At 49.6% G+C, this 24,173-nt stretch overlaps 1 protein-coding gene across 1 annotated transcript in view; it reads left to right on the plus strand.

Moving 5' to 3' along the window:
* Positions 1-24,173, plus strand: part of CNTFR (ciliary neurotrophic factor receptor) — a 470,837-nt gene that overhangs the window by 412,648 nt on the left and 34,016 nt on the right. The window contains exon 7 of the mRNA XM_032780890.2: positions 12,291-12,454. Coding sequence (XP_032636781.1) covers positions 12,291-12,454 — 164 coding nt within the window. The remainder of the gene's footprint in view (positions 1-12,290; positions 12,455-24,173) is intronic.

Consider the following 24,173-nt stretch of genomic DNA (forward strand, 5'->3'; position numbering starts at 1 on the left):
GTATCCACGCTGGTAGCAAAAAAGAACTAGATAAGTTCCTGGAGGGCAGGTCCATCAATGGCTATTAGCCAAGATGGTCAAGGATGTAACACCATGCTCTGGGTGTCCCTAGGCTCTCTTTGCCAGAAGCTGGGAGTGAACAGCAGGGGGTGAATCACAATGATTAACTGTTCTGTTCATTCCCTCTGAAGCACCTGACACTGCTCACTGTCAGAAGACAGGCTACTGGGCTAGATGGACCATTGGTCTGACCCACTATGGCCATTCTTATTCATGGGGGTTTCAACAGAGTTAAACTACCCTGACTGAACTAACTTGATTAAAATTAGAAGGCAGTATCTACCCATCAGAGGAATGAGGAGCGAAGCCTTCCACTAGGCATAGTTTGGGGGAACAACCTGACTAGTTTGAAGATGGAGTTGGATAAATTTATGAACAGGATGGTATGATGGGATTGCCTGTGGTATCAGGGGACTGGACTCAATGACCCAGCAAGTCTCTTCCAGTCCTATGTTCCTAAAAAAAATCCACCTTTTTATCCAAGTTTAGATAGGCCATTGCCATCTAACCCTTGTCTGAGTGGTGGAGGTAAACATGCCTGAGCACAGTCTATACTAGAGCCTCGACTGATAATTGCACCCGTTGGGAACTATGGCTCCAGAAACTCCTAGTGTAGACACAGCCAGCAGTAAATTCAGATGCAGCCTCAGATTAAAGGCTCTTCCTCCCCCTAGAAGCCCAGCCACACATGCAGGAGCTTAGTAGACTCTCCCTGACTCCCTCTGAATGGAATTGAATTGAATCTCACTTGAGCGTGGAGCTAGTCTGCCACCTGTTTTCTTGTCAGACCACCAGCGATGGGGCCCATCTAAACAACCAGAGCCCTGAGAAGAACTAACATTTGGTGTGTTTCCTCCTCTCCCCTTCTCCAGTCTCCAGCGGAAAACCCCCTCCCCAGCAGCTCAGAAGATGAGTTCTAATTGAGTGGAAAATGACTGGCACATTCTTTTGATTTCCTTTGCTGCTGCCTCACTTGCCGGTCACACAGCACCGCTTGTTAGCATCCTGCTGCAAGGAGTCACTCTGGGTTGCCATTTTAAATGATGGCTGCAAGATGCGTACCAATCCTCCGGCCTCCATCTCTCATCAGTAAGGAATCTGGGCTGCTGTCCTCCCCTCTCTTGCCTGGAAATGGTTTTCTGAGTTGTGCTTTCTGCAAAGGTATCAGTATTCGCAGAGGCTGGGAGAGGAGCTTGGAGTTCAGGGCAGTTAGGAGTCGGGAGAGGAGCCAATGCAGCTAATGCACCCCTTGCTACGCTGCACAAGCCAAATGCCTCGCTCTTTGCCCCAAGGGAGCATGGGAGCAGGTGGACTGGTGTAGTGGGTAGGAGCAGTGAGAATGGGCTGGGGGAGCAGATAGAGGCCTTGGAGCAGAGACACACAGAGAGGGACTAGGTACAGTGACCGAGGGAGCTATAAACCAGCAGGGCATAAACTGACCATTAGCTACTGCAGCTCAGGAGAAAACTTCCCCCGTGGGCAGATTGTCCCATCACCGGCTATCTGAAGCAGCTAGGGCTGGCCACAGTTAGAGACAGGATTCCAGGCTAGATGGGCCCCCGGTCTGATCCATCCTGGCAGCGCCGAAGTTCCTGTAGCGTGAGCCGGCAGAGAGACACTGGCGAGACCTTACAGCGGGATGAGAAGGAGCCCAGTTCAAAAGGATCCTCTCCCTGGGGGGGTGAAGAGCAGTACATTCCGGGTTGGGCACGGGGAGGACAGCCAGAAGTTACTCATCAGAAAGGGCTTGGACTCTGATGGGACCGCCTGGGTGACTCCCCCTGTGCATCCAGGCGACATGAAGGGTGTGTCTACACTTCAATAGGCACCCACGACTGGCTCAGGTCGGCTGGCTCAGGCTTGCGGGTCTCGGGCTAAGAGGCTGTTTAAATGCCGTATTAGACATTCATATCTGACCTGTGACGGGTCCCCCTCGGGGTGCCACCTGGAACTGGGGTACCACTGAGCCCCCCTGACCCACCAGCCTGGGCTTCCTTTATGCTGTACTGCTGTGACCAGCCTGCCAAGCCCTCTCCCAGGCTCCAGCACACATACAGGTAGGGACGCACCCAGCTGCAGTACATGTAGACACTGTGATCAGCTCTGCATGGGGACATTCAGCTAAGGAGCTACCCAGCTGCTCAATTGCACCCCCCCCCCCGGAGTATAAACCCAAAATTAGACCGTCTTGTGCTGCACAGAGATCTGTACAGCGTCAGCTCGTGAAATTCGCCCCCTCCCTCAAAGTGGAGAAGGATATGCAACAGCTTTCTTTGACTCCCACGCACTGGTTTGTGATAAAGTAAAAACAAGTTTATTAACTACAAAAGATAGATTTTAAGTGATCATAAGGGATAGCAAACAGATCAAAGCAGGTTACCTAGCAAACAAACAAAACACATGAACTAAGTTTAATATACTAAAGAGATTGTACATGAGTAGCAAATTCTTACCTTAAATGATGATTCAAGCAAGCTGCAGATTCTTAAGGGGCCAGCTGCACTTGCTTACAGCTAAAATCCCCAGGTGTTCCTTTCACGGGCTAAAAATCCCTTTAGCCTGGGTCCAGCACTTCACCCAGTTCAGTCTCCATTCCTTCGGTGTTTCCAAGAATCCCTTTGGGTGGGAAGTCAGTGAAGAGCATATGGTGGAGAACCCTTTGTCTCAAAGCTTGGTTCCCATGCTAGTCACTAGAAGAACACTGATATTCCAAAATGGAGACCAGCACTGGTGACCTGCCATGAGGCTGTTTGTAGAGCTGCCATGAGGCTGTTTGTAGAGTTGTCAGGCAGGCCCCTAGGTCGGAAATAAGCTTCTTCTAAGGCTTATTGTTCTCCCTAATGGTTCGTTAATTTGAATGGGCCCTTCCCAGCCTGCCATCTAGACTGACAGTCTTTTGCCTAGTGGGCGTTCCCCAGCTGTAAAGACATTTGTAATACAGATACATAGACAATATTCCTAGCTTCAGACACAAAAATGAAACATGCATACAAATAGGATAATCCTATTCAGTAAATCATAACTTTTCCAATGATATCTTGCATGACCTATCTTACATAAAATACATCCGACTTATGCCATAATCATATCATAATATCACTGTGAAGAATACGGGGTGCAGTGTCACATGACCACCACCCCCATCCTGATAGGCACTATTTGGGCCCCTGAGTGGCCTTCTCACTAGAAGTTAAGCGCTGCCTAGGCCATGGAGAAGGGATTCCTGCAGGCCATGGCTGGGGTGAGGAGTGAGCCTGGAGGAAGGTTCCTTGGCCTCTGCCCATAGGGCATTTTGTCCTTTGCATATACTGGGGACTGCCAGAGCCTTTCACTAGTACAAATATCACTCTGACAGAGAAGAGACTCTCGCACTGTCAGTCACGTTTGCTGTATGTGGGGGAGGGGGAGTGAACAGCTCCTCTCTGAAGCCTGACTTGTGTTTTAACAGCTTTAAAGCAGCCTGACAGATGGTATTTGCATTCTTCATGCAAAAGAGGGGAGGGGGAAAAAACCCAACAGCACCTCACCTCCGCCACGATTTTTCTGGTGGGAGCCTTGGGCAAGTTATCAAAAGAAAATACACAGCATTAAAAATGTAACATCCTGCTGGTGCTAATTATTCCGCATATCAAAAGCAATTCAAGGCAAACACGATTCCAAGCAAACAGCGGAGTGCAGGCGACCAACCTCAGGGAGGGAAAGACATTTTCGGCTCGTTCGGATGTGATAACATGCTCAAATGCAATCCTGGGGGTCGAAGGGGGCAGGCAGTTCCTGACCCCTTCGACCCAAAAGGAAACCAGAGCATTCTGCAGAACGGCATGCAGGTTATACGCCAGGGAGACTTCACCGTCCCCCACAAAACGCAGCCACCTCTCGGATGGCAGCCCGGCCACGCTGAACAGCAATTTAGAGTGTGAGGACAGACAGAAGCAAAATGGCCTTGGAGTCAAGGCACGGGACTGGATTTGAAAGATACAGGTTCAGTTCCTGACTCTGCCACAAGCCCCCTCTGTGGTCTTAGGCGAAGCACTTAATCTCCCTGTTTCCCAGCTGTAGAGTGGGGTTAATGATACTTCCTTACTTCCAAGGGGCTTTGTGAGGACCCAGTATTAATGCCTGTGAGGTGCTCACATGCTACACAGATAGGTCTGTAACAACCTACCCAGCAGGTCAGTTCCATTTAAACTTCTGAGGTAGGCAGAATTAAAAGACCTGGACTGGAATTTGGCAAGCCATGGAGTTTAATGCCCTTACTCTTGTGAAAAATGCCCTGGGATACTTAATGATCTTAAGTGATCGGTTTTACAGCTCAGTGAAAGGCGGCGGCTCGGACAGCATAGTGTGCTCCTGCAGCACCTTGCTTTTACTTGGAGAGTTCCTCCTTTCCACAACTGATGGGGCCGGACTGCTTCATTTCTGAGATATGACAAGGTGCCAGGCTAGGCCGACAAGCTGAGGTCAAGTTTGTCTGACTGGGGCAGGGAGTTCGCACAGCATGGCGATCTTAGAAATGAAAACATGGGAAGGAAATTTACTTGGCTGGTCCAATGCGGCCCTTGCTGCTCTTAGAACTGCTGGGTCAGCAACAAGTGGTAATTAGATCTTTTTTGCCGAGGATTATTTGGTGAATTTTCCCCTTTTTTCTGCCAGGGAATTATCCATGAAGGGATTTTGATTCTTTTTGTAATGAATTGTCAGCATTTTTAACAAGGTGCTGCACGTTTTATGTGAACTCTTCACAGCCTATGTACTGTTTGTGAGCTAAGTGATTCATTTACTACTTCCACTCTTCTCTGCTCTACTCATTTCTTATTCCTGGCATGAAGTGGGTTACCTGAGCCACGTGGTATTGTTCTGCTCTCTGGTTGGATGACTGACATTTTTCGAAGGAGCGAAAGCAAAGACGTCAAATGAGAGACTCGGTGTACTTCTAACATGACAAATTCTTTGCAAAAATCACAGAACCCCTGTTTGATATCTGCTTGTTTGAGTGCTAGCAAGAAAGCCCCTGGTCAGTTAGAAAGGTCAATCTCTTCTACAGCCTAAATGGTTACCATGCGGTTCGTATATCCCCATAGGGTTCAATCCAGCCCATCCCTATGGAGAACAATGCAGGCTTGTCCCCTATAATACGATTTTTGTTGTTTTGTATAATCTAATTATAAAAGATCTAAGTGGTAGGGATTCCCACTTGTTCTCCCAGCATAATTAACTGCTATAGTTATACTGGTATCACTTCCTTTGGGGCCACACTTATTCCAGTATAAAAGTGGCTTTTTTCTGTCTTAAACCACTTCCCAAGCGACATTATCTTATACTAGAATAAGAGTGTCCTCATAGGGTTATACTGTAGAACTATCTCAGTTTAAATTTATACTTTACCTGATACCGGTAGAACTTTCTTGTGTAGGCAGGTCCTTCATTTCACCATCACTCTACATTGCTTACCATGCTTTCTTTTCTTCCTTTTTCACTGCTCACAAATCGGTCATGAGCCGAGGTGGATTCCTCTTAGCAGATCAGTTGGTTGATTTAATGCAGGGGTTCTCAAACTGAGGGTCGGGACCCCTCGGGGGGTCACAAGATAATTACATGGGGGGGGTCGCAAGCTGTCAACCTCCACCCTATACCCCGCTTTGCCTCCAGCATTTATAATGTTGTTAAATATATTAAAAAATGTTTTTAATTTATTAGGAGAGTCGCACTCAGAGGCTTGTTATGTGAAAGAGTTCGTCAGTAAAGAAGTTTGAGAACCACCGATTTAATGCCTTTTATTCTTCATACATCAATTGCTGCAGGTCTCCCAGTCATTTCTGTTGCTCTTTGCTAAACTCCCTTCAGCTTGTCAATATCTTTTTGGCAATGAGATGCCCAGAACTGAACCCCTGTCCTGTCTATCTGGGTCCTCTCACTATAGTATTTGAGCACTAGATAGCAAATCTCCTCATTGAAATCCCAAGAGCAGCTCTAACCCAGTTACAAAGCTGGAGAATGTATATAGCATGAGAGGAAGCAGTGATGCTATAGACTTTACACTTGATCTGAAGCTGGCATCTGTTAGACTTTCAAAGTTGGCCCCCTCTTGCCCTTTACTGCTGTCTTCCAGGATGTTCCAAACTTCTGTAGATTCCCCAGTGCTAGTTAATAGGTTTCTCCTCTGTGGTGGTGCAGATGGAAACAAGGTGTTCAAGACTGGCTGTCTTGCATGCTGGAATCTCGCTGGGAAGTTATTACTTGATTGGAGATGAAGGATTTCTTCCTGAACAGTCCATCAGACAAACCAGCTGGTATATTCCAGAGAAGCAATAACAGTGACACCGATTTATACATAGCTGTAAATGTACACAGCACTTTTCAGCACTAAATTGAGCCATTTTTCCTGCTCCGAAGAGCATCCACCCTAAGATAGACAAAACAAACAAAGGTAGTTATGCTAGCTGCAGTTCATAGGATCCAGCATTGGCCTAGCCCTGGTCCCACTGAAAACAAAGGTAAAACTCCCACTAGCTGAATAATTTCTTCTCAGTGAACCATGTTTCACTGAGCCCAGGATGCAAACATTCTTTGAAACTAGCTGGCTCCTCAATGCACAATCAGAATGAACGTAGGTTCTTGGCTTAGTGAGGTGACACAAAGGCACCAGGATAACCAGAGCTGGGAAGTCTCAGTGAGCTGAGGATCTGAGGTGAGGATATTCTTCAGTTTGACCACAAGCTGCTAGGCTCAAAGCAGAAACCAGTGGGTGAGGTTCTGTGACCTGTGCAATACAGGATGATCACAATGGTCCTTTCTGACCTGAAAATCTGTGATGAGAACGTGGCGGAGTTTTTCACAGCCCAGTTTTCACGCCATTTTGCAGATTGAGGATGCCGTTGTGCTTCACACGTGACTCCATTTTTAAGCAATCCTTATTCGGGCAAAACTGCCACTGATTTGGGGAAAACTGAGCAAGGACCTCAGGGTTGGCAGCACTGTTTTCTAAACACGCTGGCGACCCGTTTGCAGACTCTCTGCTGACCAGGAACGTGCAGACCCTCTTAAGGATTGAGTCTGCTGCTGCTCACAGCCAGATGATTCTCTCCCAGAAATCTCAGCTGTCCTCCCACCAGCCTCCATTTTGAACGGGAAAAACGTTTAGTTGAAAGAGCTGTTCCCCATGCGAATAGCTCATAACCAAATCTCTGACAAAATGGATGGATTTATTCCACTCACTGATACTATTTTGGTATTTGTTCTTATGCTGGGACTCTCTTTCCATCCACAAAGAGCCAAGCCCATCCCTGGTGCAGCTTCACTGACGTCATGGGGCCATAGTCTGCCCTCAGTTATACTGGCGTAAACCCAAGGGGTCACGTATCCGGCTGTCAGCTCGTCTGAAGCACATGTGCCCCGATCTTCACCCCAGTATCCGAGTACTTCCCCGTTTATTTGATGAAGTTACTCTGGCTTTACAAATGACAGCAGGATTTGGCTCGGAGTGTGACACCGGCAGAGAGTTTGGCCCTGAGTGTTTGGGCCCTTAGCAAACACAGCAAAGGAGAAACACCTGCAAAGTGAATGGATTTAAGTTGGAGGGTTTGAAAGTTTCCCCTGTAGCAATATCTCACATTCACCCAGCCCAGCGCCTTGTATCCCCAAGGCTCCTCGCAGACTTGATATTAAGCTGGATTTCGGAATCATCTGCATTCGTTCAGCTACACAGATTTTTTGTTTTGCAAACCAAATCCACAAAATCCACAGAGCCAGCGCTGGATTTATACTTTTCCGTATGTGTTTGGACTCAAAGGCCCTTTTAATGGAAGCGATGTCCACCCTAAGCCCCAGGATTCAAAGCAAGAGCAGGAATTACACAGCCATCTGGAGTAGCTCAGGACTGCACAGACCCGACAAATCCTCCCCCTGCTGCTTGTTGATAAAAGACAAAGCCACCAGAGGAAAATCTGGCCTGATAATAATTGTCCGCCCTCCCTCCGGCTGGCCTGCTACCAAATGGGGTGATTGTGCCTCGAAAGTGACCCCAAAAAGCTCATTCATTTGCACACGTCACCTGGCTACAAACCACCCCCACCCCACCAGGAATAAAACCTTATAAGGAAAGTCATGTGGGAGTCGAGGATGCTCAGCACCTGGCAGCATCGTCAGGCCCGTAGGTTCGCGTCTCTCCAGCTGTCGGCCAGACAGGCCAAGCACACTGTATAACCCCACACACACACACCCCCGAACCTGACACAGTGCAACAAGTGGCATACTGAACAGAGAGATCCAGGAAGCGCGGGAGGTGCCCCTGCTGGGATCGGTCAGTCATTCTCCCACACATGTGCACATCTGCCTCCTGACCTCATCTTTTCCTCTCCCTGACTGACTCCCCCTTCGTGGCTCGTAGGCAAGACGGCAGCAGCGAGGTTCCAGGCGAGGCGAGGGAGGTGGCGGGTTGAGGCGGGGCGCTCCATCCGGGAGAGAGGGGGTGGGGACGCTGGTGAGAGAAGTGGTTGAACGGGTGTCAAAGCTGGCAATGCGGAGGGAGCGCCATCAAAGGAGACGAGGCCTGAGATGTAGGCTGGGCCTGAGCGATGTGGGACGTGGAAAGCTGGAACCAGAAGTTTAAGAGGCAGCCAGTGAACTGACACAGCGGCAGACAAGAGGGTGAAGCAACGGGAGAGGGAGGTTGTGGCTCAAGGACGCAGGTTCACGATCCCCCGCCATCCTCTCTGCATCGAATGCCCTCCCCATCCCTGCTTCCTCAGGCACCAGCGTCCCGCGCTCGAGGCACTCCTTCGCACTCACTCCTCCACTGGGCCTGTTGAACGGGAACTTGCCATGTAAAGAATAACCAGCCCCCCAGTTCTTCCTTCCCCTAGTTTCCCCAGTGCATCCTGCCTTCGCAGCTATGTTGCAAGCACCTCGGGGAAGGGGCTATCTCTGTGTCGTGTCCAGGACAGCACCAAGCACATTGCCAGGGCCCAGCAGATAATAACAACAATCACAGTACAGAAGTTGGTCATTAACTGGCCAGGTATCTGTTGCTGTCCCTCTGGCGAGCAGTAGCAGATTTCTGGGCCTTGCGGGACGGTTTGATGAGGAGTCTGGGTAATTTCTTAGTGTAACTTCATTTATTTACACTATATTCACCAGTCCTGGAACAGAGGTGGTCACAAACGGCCCACAGGCAACCCCTTCTTCCAGGAATCTCAGCCCAGTGCTCAGTGCCCTGGAATAGCTCTCCCCTCCAAGAACTGATTCTAGTTGGAGCGCAGACACCAAACTCCCTTGCTGCTGGCTACAGCTCCCACCCAAAAGCAACCCCATCACAAAACTAACAACAAGCAGCATGTCTTCAAAGACTGAACAGCACTCGCATGCTCAGAAAAAGAACTTGTAAGACTGAGTATAACAGCACTGCCCGGATCAAATCAGCTAAAGAGCATGATCTATTGGCCTTGTGAGTCCTTTGGCCACCCACCTTTGTGTGTGATTGTACCATTGTCCACAGGAATCGCCATTAGCCAAAGTCCCGTGGTAGGAAGCGGAGGAGTAACCGTTGGAGGCATCCGTGAAGATGAAGTCAGGGCGCTCTAGTTACAAACCTAGGCTCATCCTGCCCAAACTGTCCGGGGCTATGGTGGTGGACTCCTCCAGAGGCTGCTGGAGATCAAACCGGGAGACAGACACGTTACACTCCACTTGAGTTTTATTCAAAAGCCTTGAGGATTCTTGCGGACTCTGGCGGAGTGCTGCATGGCCAAGAACGACCGCAAAAGCTCCATCCTTCCTCATGCTAAACTTCCCGCTCCCTGGCGTTACGTGGGCGAGGGGCTCTCTCTCCAATTGCAGGCTAGGGAGGCACTGGACTGTCGGCTAGTGGGTTCATGAGTGCGCCATAGATGGAGCAGAAAGCGAGATCCCTCCCTAAGCCTGAACCCCAATTCTGCATGGGGTTGGAGGGAGCCCATCACCTCAGCAACTCCGTTGGGACCGTGGGGCTCAGAGGGCCTAGCTGCATGACGCCCGCTGTTCATCAGATGCCCTCAGAGAGAGGGTCTGGGACTGAGAGAGGCTGAGGAGGCTCCGGCTGAACAGAGCCCTCTCCGCCAGGTGTCCCTCCACTGCTGAGTCCCAGCTTGTGAATCCTAGTCACTGATCATGACCTGGCCAGTCGGTTGCCGTGGAGATGATTGTCCAGGGGTTGTATTCAGAGTGGTGGTGGAAGTCATGTCATCTGCTGATACTGAAGGCCAGATGGCCATTATTGGCCTGACCTCTTGCATACCACAGGCCAGGAAGCCGTCTCCAAAATGGGTGTGGTGATACTTCTTGCACAAGCTTGCTCCCTGCGACTGAGGCAAAGCCCAGTGGAGTCAGAGGCCATCTTTGTACTGGCATCAGTGGGCTCTGGGCCAGTCGCCACTCACCCTGAGATGATAGAATTGCTCTCCCGTTGTGAAAGTGCATTACAGAACTGCCTCCCACCCTGCTTCATCTCCATGCAGCTGTGGAGGGCTGGTGCCTGTTTGCGATGCTGCGGTGAGGGGAAGAGATCGTGTGGCCCATTGAATTGTTGTAGCACCACTACTCTTGAATTGAGAGCAAGACCACAGGGATTTGCTCACCTGTTTGGTTTGGAAAGGCCCACACTGATGCGCAGACAGGAGCACACAGCTGCTCAGGCAGGGTTTGTTTTGCAATCTGTCTGTGTCCGGCTGCCAGGTTCTGGGGCATATCTGTCTAACCAACTCCCCAGGAGAGTATTAGCCTGAATGGGGAGACAGAACACACAGCTAGGTCAGGCGCCCTGCAAACTCTGGGCTTCTCACCTGTTCAATAATTAACACGCTGTTAATTACCACAGAACATAGGGAGCAGGTTAAAAACCAACCAAAGGAAGTATTTCTTAATACAATGCACAGTCAACCTCTGGAACTCTTTGCCAGAGGATGCTGTGAAGGCCAAGACCATAACAGGGTTCAAAAAAGAGCTAGATAAATTAATGGAGGATGGGTCCATCAATGGCTGTTAGCCAGGATGGGCAGGAATGGTGTCCCTAGCCTCTGTTTGCCAGAAGCTGGGAATGGGTGACAGGGGATGGATCCCTGTTCTGTTCATTCCTTCTGGGGTACCTGGCATTGGCCACTGTTGGCAGACAGGATACTGAGCTAGATGGACCCTTGGTCTGACCCAGCAGGGCCATTCTTATGTTCTGATGTTATTAACACACAAATGCTCTTGCCCTGACCTTGGCCTCCATAGACTTGCTAAAGCAAATGAAAAGTTTTAGAAGTTGGGAGCTCAGGTCAGCAGTGCTTGACGGGACACCCCCACGTCCCCGTCTAGAAGTGTAATAATGACCGACTTGGTATTGATACCCTAATACATCTGCAGCTTTAAAAGCACTTCACAAACCTCAGCTAATTACTCTTTACTCAAAAAGCCTCTGAAGTAGGTGAGCAAATATTCCACTACCCCAAGCTAGAGTCAAAGGGGAAGAGGCTGAAAGTTGGGGGGAAAAGGTAAAACATGGGACTTGTGTTCTGGGGGAGCATGAAGAGTCAGTAACCAGTCTGGGTTGAATCCGGATGTTCTCAGTCCTTCTGGAGCCTAAATCTTCATCGAAGTCAATGCACCAAATTCTGAGGCCTTTACTCAATTCTTACTCAGGCCAAACTCCCATTGAAGTCAGCTTGGTTGAGTAACGAGCACCAGCTTTGGCCTTTTGATTTCATAGGAACATAGGATGTCACACTGGGAGGGACCTCCTGGGTCATCCCCTTGAGAGTAATGATTTGGGGTCAGGACTGAACACAGGTGGCTTAGAAGTGTACCATACAAGTGTCTAGAACTCATTACCTGTCACCTCATCTCACTGAGTCCTCAAGTACAATGTCTGTCTATCTACCTATCACCCATGTACATCAATCTGTCTGGCCCTCCTCGCTGTAGTACCTGTTGCTTCTGATCTGTACCGGAATAAGCATCTGCTATTCCACATATTTACTGTATGCTTCATAAAACACATTGCAACATATCCACAAAGTATAAGGCAGAATATAGAAGCTACATGGCCATGTTGCAGAGCTAGCTGATATTTTGTGAGTGGCAAAATGTACCATGGGAGGAAGCTACCGGTGGTGTGTTTGTACCTGGAGTAGAGCTAACCCAACCCTGTATTGTGAAATAGCATGAGAATGGACTAAGAGTATAAGGTGTAAAAAGACCTTTCTGTATTATTCCAGTAAAACCGGACCCTCCAGAGAATGTGGTGGCCAAGCCAGTATCCAACAACCCCCGGAGGCTCGAAGTGAGGTGGCAGAACCCTTCCTCTTGGCCTGACCCCGAGTCCTTCCCACTCAAATTCTTCTTGCGGTATCGCCCCCTCATCCTTGACCAGTGGCAACATGTGAGTGACCTCTCAATCGCCTTCACTGAGGGCCAGGTGGTGGGGGGAAGGCTGTGGGGTTGTTGTGTTGTAGAGGCCCAAGCCTGCAGCCCCTCCTTACCTTCTGTGAAGTCAGTGGAGTTGAGGGGGGCAGTAAATGCCTCCGAATGGGCCTATGGCTTGGGAAGGACTTTGGACAGGAGGTGTTCGGGAACGAGAAGGGGCTTTACTGCTGCGAAGGCGATGTTACCGCCTGGTAACCAGCTTGCGCAAAATGCACATTTGATTATTTCCTTTATGACAAGCCAACCCAACCAAGGCCTGGCATCTCTTTTAAGTCCCATTCCTCCTTCAAACCACTCCCCCACTCTGCACTCTAATACGGGGCCAGTATCTATTTTCCACACATATGTTCCACATAAAACTTGCCCGCCGAGATGTAAGAGACATTTGAAGTGTAAATGTCACCGCATTTAAATGCGCTCTGCCATGTTAGATTCCAAACCGGAGATAAAAAATATCTTGTGCCACAACACGCTGCACTGTCAGGGACACAGCCTTTGCTTTGACGTTATCGTAGTTTTACTTTTATTTCTTGCTTCTTTTTTTTAAAAAAAAGAAAATTGTCAGTGAGGTTCTTAGGACAGAAGTCCACTGTTCGCTAGAAGAACAGGGATAGCACAGGTAATGGCATTTGAGTGGTTTCAGAGTAGCAGCCGTGTTAGTCCGTATCTGCAAAAAGAACAGGAGTATTTGTGGCACCTTAGAGACTAACGAATTTATTTGAGCATATCCATTCAACCTTTGTCTTCTCTTCTGAGACTGGCTGATTATAATCCCAGTTAAGGCAATGTTTGGTGGTGGGGTGTGTGATGGGGAGATTATTAGCTCACCGGCAAATGGAGCAGGACCAACAGCTTGATGGTAAACATGGATCTCAGATATGTTTGTAGAGCAGGGCCGTCTTGCTTTGTCAGATGGGTTTTTCTGGGTGAAAAAAGATCTTCTGAAGGCAAAGAAAATTTCTGTGTCAGTTTTTCGGGTCCTTAGATGTTTTCTTATTTTTTGACCAGGCAAAAATGTGTAGTTTTGTTCCCAGTGGAAATTTTTGTTTCTTTTTTTGAAAACCAATAAATTCTTGGTTTCTGGGGTTGGGGAGTGGGAATTTTTGTCTCCTTTTCTTTCTCTTTACCCTGCCCGTTTTTCCACTGGAAAGCAGGAAGGTAAAGAGGGAAGGGGTATCTAACAAATAAAACCTACAAATAAAAAAAAAAAATTGTTTTTGAACATTTCCATAAACAAAAAAAAATTACGTTTGAAATGCAAAATTTGGTTTTACTCGGTCGAAAATCAGAAGACTCCAGGGAAAGTTTAAACAAAACAATTGGAGAAAAGGCTTTTCTGACCAGCTCTGCCCTTTTGGCTCATTGCAGGAATTACATGAGCAATCAGATGCTCTTTCATCTATTACTGTATTGTTTTGGGATGGGAGTAGCCTGCTTGTCCACACAAGTGACAGTAACAATCCTGCTGCCTGCAGCTCCTTGGGCCAGGGTGACTCTGTCTGTCTCACTACGAGCTCTCAAGATAGGCCGGCCCACTCGGTCTGATTGTGTGCCTGCGTGCCAGTCCTTGTATGCTGCACCCCAAGAGAAAAGGGGTCTTGGAAGTTTTCCAGCCTCCTGTAGTCTGTTAAATATGATTGGTGGCATTTGAAACTATGTTAAGAGTGGAAGGATGGTCCTATGGCTAGGGATGCTAGCCTCAGACATGGAAAACTGGTTCAAGTCCCTGTTCCACCACCAACTTCCCATGTGACATTGGGCAAGTCACTTAACCTCTCTGTGTGCCACAGTGGGGATAAGCACATTTTGTACTTCACATTGGGGCCATGTGCTAAACGCATTCGAGACTGTATGGTGCTCTGATACCAAGGCGAGGGGGACCATCTCAATACATTAGATGTAGGGTGACGAGATGAGAGGAAGAAAATATCAGGGCACATTGCGGGGGGTCACCGGCAGAGCAAAAAAAAAGTGGAGTGCCATTGGCAGAGCAAAAAAAAAAAAAAAAAGAAGCAGTGTGCCGTGAAATATCGGGACAAACTGCGTCCCGACCAAACACCTAAGTATTGGGACATTCCCAGTTTTATCGAGACGTCTGGTCAACCTCATTAGATGAGAATTCTCAGTCAAAAAACAAACCCCAAGACACAGTCTGTCCCCGCTGTAACACCCCAGCGTGATTCATCACTGCAGTTTGCAGACGATTCCCCATTGCATCTGGGAGTGGCGACATAGACGAAAACAATCCTTTCCCCCATATTGCGTGGCTTGGCATTCCTGTTTTAAGAACCAAGGTGTCTGATCCAGAAGTGCTGGTATTCCGGGCATTTTCCCTCTCTGCCATCACTCATGCTGTGGCTGCATCATTCTTCTGTGTTGCTTGTTTATATATTAAAAAAAAAATCCCAAACCTAATTGTGAGTGACGTGACACCAATCGCTGAAGCGGGTCAAATAATGCAAAAGTGTGTTTGGGAATAATTTGCTCAGTGACTGACAGCCAACATTTGCCAACTAAGGTCCTGGGCTCATTATTAGACTGTCTGTCAAGCCAGCTAGAGAATGAAAAATACGATTTGTGAATAAGCTGAATGAAAATGCCACTGTTCATCAGGTGAATTATTTGCAGTGATTAATTGAATCAGCTCTTTAAACTCAGATTGGGGTAGCACTGCAGGGCCATGCAAGATTCCCTACACAGCTCTGTCAAGCCACTTAAATTCAGAGCTGCAGCACTTTTTGCCAGTCCAACTGTGGGCTCCCCACAACACACACACAGCTTTGCATATCCACCACAATCCCAACCCACAACTCCGCCTCCAGGGACACCCCCCATATACACACAGAGCCCTGGGCATCTCCTTTCCCCAGCCCCCTACCTCAGCTTTGTCGATGCACTACAATCCCACCCACACAACTCTGCCAATGCACCTTAATCCTGACCTGCAGCAATTCCTCCAGTGCCAGTCCTGGGACCCTGCTGGCCAGGGACCAGCATGACTGAGATGAGGCCACTGTATGTGCCAAGCCTGCACTGAAGACAGGCAAGAGGTGGCCCTGAGCTCCTGGTACCTTGCCGGGATGTCACTCGCACGATGACCAGTTCAGCCGGGTGCTGTGCAGCAGTTGAATGAGAAGCTCTGAGGTTTCATTTGCCAAGAAGGGTTGCTGGGCACTGAACGAGAGGCCATTCCTCTGCCCACAGCCTGAAGGGGACGAGAAGGTGTTGACTGGCACCTCTGAAAAGGGGGTGACATGAAAATGGTTAATGAGTGTAAAGTGTCACAGACAGGTCTCTTTTCTGCTGCATACTATGTCATTCCCAGGTGACACTAGCCCTTCCCCTGCCTAGGGGAGTCTAGGGACCAGTCTACCCTGGACTAGGGCATGTTCCAGGAAGGGGAGGTGCATCTCAAACCATGTGGCATGCCCAAGCTGCCCTTGTTTGGCTGACACAGGGGTGTAAGAAGCTATTGGTGTAAACACAAGGCGCCCTCCCACACTCAGCTCCGCACATGGCCAGGCCATTACACACGACCTGACTGCTGACCGCGGGAACGTCCATCACAGAGTGTCCCGGCAAGTTAATAAAAAGGAGGCCAGGTGGAGAAGGATGGACCTCTGCCAGCAGCCACAAGAAGCAATTAAACCATATGCTGGCACCTGTGCCCACCCGCACCCAGGGCCTCATGCTAACCACCATTCTCGGCCCCTTCTTCACCTCCCCCTTGCCCCCCACACACTTAACTCCCTACCTCATTTAAACCCCTTGCATACACAGGAGTCAGCTAATGGAAATCCTGCCTGCCACCTACTTAGGCTGCACCCCCTACCCAGCCTTGCTTTGTGCCACAGGGCTGTCACCCAACGGGGCGCAGGGACATGCCAAGGTGGACAGGGGAACAGGCCAACTTATTAAACATTCCCAGGGTGAAAAGAGTGATTCCTGGAGCAGCAGCCTCTGGGCACACAACAGAAGAACTGCAAGAACAACCCGGACTGGCTGGCTGAGCTGCAGGTCACAAGAGGGCCTCTGGAGTGACTGGCTGTGGACAGGAACATACATTCAGACTCTGCTTGCGTGCATCATTTGTTGGCAGCAATAGCAATTCCCCCTCCCCCTAAAGTGGGGACCCACCCTTGCCCCACACATCTGAGGAGCGGGGGGGGCTGGCTCAGACGTGGGCCCCACTTGGAAGCATCCTGGCACCCATGACAGTCAGCTGCTGGCTGCTCCCCACTCACCCAACTGACCATCAGTAATTAGCTGTGTCCCACCTCTGGATTGCTATGGGGCCTTCTCCAGTGCAGGGCTCCAAGGATTTGCCCTCAATCTGCCCTGAGGCCCCCCGGATACCCAGCATCCTCTATGGGCAGATAGAGGAGGAGCTGGCTACAGCACTGTGGGGCTGGGGCCTGTACTGCTGGAATTCAAAGACCCAACGGGCTAACATTATGTTTCATGTAGCAACAAGTGAAAGTCTCCAGCCACAGGGCAGGGACAGGACGGAATAAAAGCAGGTATGAGAACCTGAGTGACTCCATATCAAAATTGCTTCATTTACACAAGTAGTGAGATTGGGGCCAGCGGCGCTCCCGAATTGCCAACTCTGCGCACTCAGGCTGACTCAAGCCAGGCTCCTTCCTGCTGCTATCTCATCCCTCAGCCCCGGACCGCTGTGAGGTTGAACTCAGTCCTGTAAGCATGTGCTAAAAGAAGGAGCCCCAGGCTGCACCTCGACTGAAACGCGGGTGTCTGTGCGCGCTGTTTTGTGTAGTGGATGTGTGGCACGTTGCAGCACCTAAGACACAGCAGGGACACACATGAGCGGCGGGTATAATAGGCCAGGAGAGGCTAAACCTTCCTAATCCCACGCCGTGGCCCTGCCCACATTCTGCCCCAAGGCCCCACCCTTGCTCTGCCTCTCCCCTGAAGCCAGCAGGGGCTCCGCTTGGGCTGGTGGCCTGGGGCTTAGGCCAGCTGGTGGCCTGGGGCAGCTCAGGCCAGTGGGCACTCGGGCTGGCCAGCAGCCAGGGGTGGCTTGGGCTGGCCGGTGCAGCTGGGGCGGACTGGCTGCCTGCCCAGAGCTCAGGACAGCTGAGGCAGGCAGGCCAGTGTTTGGAGCCACTCGGGTGGGGTAGGGGCGTGGCCTCAGGCAGAAGGGGCGGGGCCAGGGCTAGCCTCCCCAAAAAGGGGGTACACACACCAGCCATGGGCACACATCCCTTCCCCAGCACTCTAGGCTGACAGCCCCATCAAAGGTAGAATTAATTTCATGATGGGTGGCAATCGGTTCTCCCTTCTAGCCTGCCCTGATGAGCTCGCCCCAGAGAGCCAGGGGACTGGAAAGCTGGGCTGCTCCTTTTCAGCTGCCAGGACGGAGAGATGGGATGTATTTGCAGACGAAACAGGTTTTTTTATTCTCCCCTCTTGGCAGAACCTCACATTTTGTCTCCTAAATATAAAACATTAAATATTTAGGGTATCCTTTATTTTTCTCCGGCTTTTAAGTTGGTAATTCAAGCCAGATTAGCATGGTTTCCTCCTCTGTTTTATAGCCCTGTCCTGGCCTCCAGCAAGCTCTCCTAATGTGCTCAGATGTTCCTCTAATGGATTACCTAGGCTGGAACTGGATACTCTGCCCTAATGGATTGCTAATAGCCTATTTCTGGTTTTACAGGCTCCTTCAGTTAACTCACAACAGCAGCAGCGATCATTGTACACATACATACTGTATCACAGCGAGCACGCTGGCTCTCACACATGGAGACGATCACACACCTCTGCAGACACACACACCAAAGTCCTGTCTGCATGAAAGTCCACATGTGTGCATGGATGTAGACACCCACCCACACCCCTACTCATATCATCCATCAGCCAACGCCTAGGCACACTTCCATTCACATTTGCCCACAGTGCTAAAGCCCCCACTAGAGGCTACGTTTATGTAAAAACACCCAGATAATGCAATACCATCACTACAATGGCATGCACACACCAGAGAGACCTCCAAGCGGAGCCATGTAACACGCAGTCACCCCGTCTAGTGGGGAGCAAGCAGGGAGTGGGGTGATGTGCCCTGCAGTGAACTATTCACATCCTTAACTGTTTTGCTGGATCAGGGCTTTAGTGTGGGAACCTCTCCAGTGTCACTTTGCTCCATCATGTAGCATCAGGGCCCCTGGTTCTGAAAGCCTAAATCCTACCATTCAAGTTCAAGGGACCCCTATGACACGTAGCTCAGTGGTTTGAGCATTGACCTGCTAAGCCCAGGGTTTGGTGTTCAATCCTTGAGGAGGCCGTTTAGGGAACTGGGGTAAAAATCTGTCTGGGGATTGGTCCTGCTTTGAGTAGGGAGTTGGACTAGATGACTTTCTGAGGTCCCTTCCAACCCTAATCTTGTATGATTCTATAATTGAGCAGTTTTGACTCTGTCCAGTAGAGGACAGTGATGCTCCTAGTCACTAGTCAGTTTGTTACCATGAAAGAGAAGCCATTTCTCAAGCTGAGATCTGCCCCCACCCCCAATCTCATGACTCCTGAAGCTGGAGCTTTAAGAAAAAACACCAAATGGCAGGAGATTTCTAATACAGTTGGGAGACTTAACAACACTGCAGATCCATGCCAAGCGCTGTGTTTCAAACCATCTGCCCCATTGCTAAGATGGAATTTCTGGTCTCAGAGACAGAGATCCGCCCCAAAGTAGCCAACAGTGCAGTGGCCAGGCCACTCGCCTGGGATATGGGATCTCAGAGGAGTAATTGATGCAGCAGGCATACGGCTGGATCACTTGATTGCACTGTCCTGTTCATTCCCTCTGAGGCACCTGGCATTGGCCACTGTCGGCAGACAGGATAGTGGGCTAGATGGACCATTGATCTGACCCAGTATGGCCGTTCTTATGTTGTTACTGATGCCTGCTGGGATCACAGAGAAGCAATTGCTCAGCCAGTGTCTGGATACCTGTTAGGAATCACTGAGCCACATCCCTGTGCAAAGTCGCAAGGCAGCAGTGACAGCGAAAGAGATGAACCTCTGGGTCTGCTTACCAAAGCCCCCCGCAGTTCTTGTTTCGGGGCAAATCAAAGCAAAGACAAATCTCCCAGCAAAGCCTGTTCATCTGCAGAGCATTTGAGCAAGTAGCAGGTGGAGAAGTGGGGAGGAAATCGGTGAAGCTCCATTTGCAGCAGCCGTCTCTGGTGTGGTGTCGCTAACAGCATCACTTTGTGGAACAGATGCTACTTCGGGGCAGTTTTCATTGTCATTTGCCCAGGATGCTTTGCCCTGGTAAGTTTGCTTTTAAAAGGCAACCTGGCTGCAGAGGTCACCCAGTCCTAGTTCGGTTACAGCAGGGGTTCTCAGATTGGGGGTCGGGACTCCTCAGGGGGCCATAAGGTCATTACATGGGGGGTTGCGAGCTGTAAACCTCCACCCCAAACCCTGCTTTGCCTCCAGCATTTATAATGGTGTTAAATATATTAAAAAGTGTGTTTAATTTATTAGGGGGTCGCACTCCAAAGCTTGCTGTGTGAAAGGGGTCACCACTGGGTTACAGCTTCATGACTGGCAGCTTTTATTATGGCACTTCTCTGCCTTCCCCTTCGGGTGGCAAAGTCAGCAATTTAAAAAGCCACCTTCATCCAAGGAAGGAGGATGTTGAGGACTGTCACAATGTCATGTGCTTCCCACCTCAGAGTGGGCAAAATCCAGGGGTCTGGGAGTGGGGTGGCCAGGGAGACCCCCAGGGGTGGATCACTAAGAAAAATGGTCTTACAAACCTCCATTAGTGGCCGGAGCAGCTTGGGGGACGGGGCAGGGCGGGGGGTATTAGCAATGCATCCTGAGAAACCATCCAAGCCTCTTCAATGGGATTTCCCTTCTTCCCTGCTCTCTGGGGTGTTGGAGGTTTGGGTTTGGCACATAGTGCAGCAAGGAGCATGTCTGTAAAGTGTCTCTATGACATTGAAAATAAAGACTAACAATTAGCAAGTAACAGAGGCAGAGACACATACTACTCCCAACGTGTATCGCTTTGTGTCCATAGCCCCAGGGGCCGGGTTGATACACAGGGAGGAGCCCCCTTAACTCCTACGACCTTGGACATGAATTGCTAGCAACTAGGAAGAGTTGGGCACCTTGTAGGACTGGGCTTTCAAAGCCAGTGTGTCCCCGAGGTTCAGGCTACACTGCAGTCAGGAAGTCTAATTGCAGCATATGCAAAGCTACCTGAGCTGGTTATGGTCTAGCTAGTTCGGGTCCCGAGGCAGTGAAGCCCAGCAGTGTGGGCTGTACAACCCAGCCAGGAACCCTGGGTAATTACTCACCTGGCTAGGCCCCGCTGCCACAGCTTCCCTGCTCCAGGACCTGAGCTAGCCAGCTTAAAGCTAGGCCAGGTATATCTACACGAGCTACAATCACACTCTGTGATTGCAGTATGGACGTACCCTAAGGCAGTAGCTGGGGGACCTGCTGAGCAACATGTGCGTGTGCAAACACACAAACACTCCTACCCACATATGCACACACCGACATGCTCACATACTCACATGAATGCACACATTCATATGCACACAGGTACATTAATGCACACACCTGTGCATGCAAACACTCATGCTGCCCACGCATGTTTGCATGCCTTCCCCTAAATGCATGCGCAACACACCCACACAAGCAATTGCAAACACACAATCTTCCTCCCTCTTAGGCTGCCTGCAAAACAGAGCTGGTCAGTTACGTAAGCCCATGATTAACTTTAGTCAGGTGAGTGTTTCCCCTGGAGTGGAGGGGGTTAGTCAGGGAGTCAGATTCTTCACTGGCGGAGGTGTTTGCTTGCTACAGGGGCCTTTGCTATTGGAAGTATTCGCTATGTGGAACGTACGTTCCACAAGGCTTTCGGATCTGCGTTCTTTCCCTGAAACGCGCTCCATCGCTGCCACTGGGTCAGCTCTGTTGGGGCCACACTGAAACTGACCCCCTCCCCCTCTTCCAAAACAAGGAATCCCAAGGAGAGGCCGGGCTGCTGGGGGGTTTGGAGGGGTGGGCATCTCAGTGCAAGCCTGCCCTGTGCTTACCCTGCAGCAGCAGCTCATGTCCCTTGGAGCAGCAACCAGGCCTGAGTGGCGCTGCAATCCTGCCTGCCAGGCTGCAATGCTGCTCAGTTTGGGGAGCCTCTCAAATGGGGCAGGGGGGAGGGAAACTGCTCCCACCCCAGGTCGCCCTGCTTGGTGGTAGCAGCAGTGGGAGCCCTCCGGTAGCAAACGCATGACCTTTGGGCACTGCATTGTAACCACCATGTCGTTTAGCCCTGCCCAGAGCCAGGTGAGGCATGGCCGTGCTCAGAACACCAGCCTCCGTGAGACTTGTCTTCTGGAGCTAGGCCAGTGGGAGAAACAGAAGGAAAAGTTTCACAGGGATTCATGGAGCTGCATAGCTGCTCAGTAACTAGATTAGAGCTAAGATTTCCAGAGAGTTGCAGACTTGTTTAGCTTGTCCTCCTGTCTTACACAGGCCACAGGCCTTTCCTGAATGCTTCCTGCTCCCAGTCCAATGGATGTGGTTGGATGAGAGCCCAGCTACCTTTCCGTTGTGATAAGGGTGAGGGCTGGCCTCTGGGAGGTGTCTCAGGTTGCTGTGGCTAGCAGAGGGCACGCGCTGAGCACTGTCCAAAAATCAGGCTCTTCTCAGCTGACTCCAGTGGGGCGCCCAAATATTGAGACCCCCAAAATCGTGAGAAGCTTTCGAACCATAGGACTGGAAAGGAATGGTCGTCTAGTCCAGCCCCCTGCACTCAGGGCAGGACTAAGTATTATCTAAACCATTCCTGGCAGGTGTTTGTCCAACCTGCTCATATAAACCTCCTGTGATAGAGATTCCACAACTTCCCGAGGCAATTTATTCCAGTGCTTAACCACTCTGACAGTTAGGAAACGTTTCCTAATGTCCAACCTAAACCACCCTTGCTGCAATTTAAACCCATTGCTTCTTGTCCTATCCTCAGAGGTTAGACAGAACAATTTTTCTCCCTTCTCCTTGTAACAATCTTTTATGTACTTGAAAACTGTTATTGTGCCCTCTCAGTCTTCCCTTTTGCGCACTAAACAAACCCAGTTTTTTCAATCTTCCCTCACAGGTCATATTTTCTAGACTTTTCATCATGTTTCTTGTTCTGCTCTGGACTTTCTCCAATTTGTCCACTTTGTTCCTGAAATGGGGGGCCCAGAACTGCACACAATACTCTAGCTGAGGTCTAATCAGCGCGGAGTAGAGTGAAGAATTACTTCTCGGGTCTTGCTTACAACACTCCTGCTAATACATCCCAGAGTTACACTGTTGACTCATATTTAGCTTGTGATCCACCATGACCCCTAAATCCACTTCCGCAGTGCTCCTTCCTAGGCAGCCATTGCCCATTTTGTATGTGTGCAATTCATAGTTCCTTCCTAAGTGGCGTATTTTGCATTTGTCCTTAGTCTGTCCAGATCATTTTGAATTTTAATCCCATCCTCCAAAGCACTTGCAACCCCACCCCCCACAAGCTAGGCATCATCTACCAACTTTATAAGTATACTCTCTATGCCATTATCTAAATCATTTACAAAGATATTGAACAGAACCGGTCCCAGGACCAGTCCCTGCAGGACCCCACTTGTTATGTCCTTCCAGGTTGACTGTGAACCACTGATAACTACCATGTGAGAACCATTTTCCAACCAGTTATGCACCCACCTTATACTAGCTTCATCTAGGTCATATTTCCCTAGTTTGTATATGAGCAGGTCATGCGAGACAGTATCAGAAGCCTTACTGAAGTCAAAATATACCACGTCTACCACTTCCCCACATCCACAAGGCTTGTTACTCTGTCAACAAAAGCTAAGTTGGTTTGACACAATTTGTTCTTGACAAATCCATGCTAACTCATACTTATCACCTTATTGTCTTCTAGGTGTTTGCAAATCTTTTGCTTCATTATTTGCTCCATTATCTTTTCAGCTGACTGGTCTGTAATTCCCCATGTTCTCCTTATTTCCCTTTTTTAGAAATGGGCACTATATTTGCACTTTTCCAGTCCTTTGGAATCTCTCCTGTCTTCCATGACTTTTCGAAGATAATCCCTAATGGCTCAGATATCTTCTCAGTCAGCTCCTTCCATACTGTAGGGTGTATTTCATCAGGCCCTGGTGGCTTGAAGACATTTAACTTGTCTAAGTCATTTTTAACTTGTTCTTTCTCTATTTGAGCCTCTGATCCTACCTCATTTTCACTGGCATTCACTATGTTAGACGTCCAATAGCTACTAACCTTTTTGGTGAAAACCGAAACAAAAAAAGGCATTTATCACTTCTGCCATTTCCACATTTTCTATTGTTTTTCCCCACCCCCTTGTTGAGTAATGGGCCATATCTGTAAGCGGGTTCAGTCGAGTCTGACACAGCCAGCAGGTCCACTGGTCTCAGTGGGCCCACCCTGGGAGGGAGGAGGCCAGGAGAGATGGCGGAATCTGGTCTTTAATCAGAGAGAGAAGTGGGGGTCAGGCGAGGAGGGGGTTGTGCGCTCTCAGCAGGGTTCTGTTTATGACTACTCCCTTGACACATTAATGAGGAAGCCAAGTAACCTGAAGCAAAGCAGAAATCTTCTGCAGGCTGTAGCCGGGCTGCCTCCGCCTGGGCGAG

This window comes from Chelonoidis abingdonii, chromosome 6 (assembly GCF_003597395.2).
Source record: "Chelonoidis abingdonii isolate Lonesome George chromosome 6, CheloAbing_2.0, whole genome shotgun sequence".
Classification (NCBI taxonomy): Eukaryota; Metazoa; Chordata; order Testudines; family Testudinidae; genus Chelonoidis; species Chelonoidis abingdonii.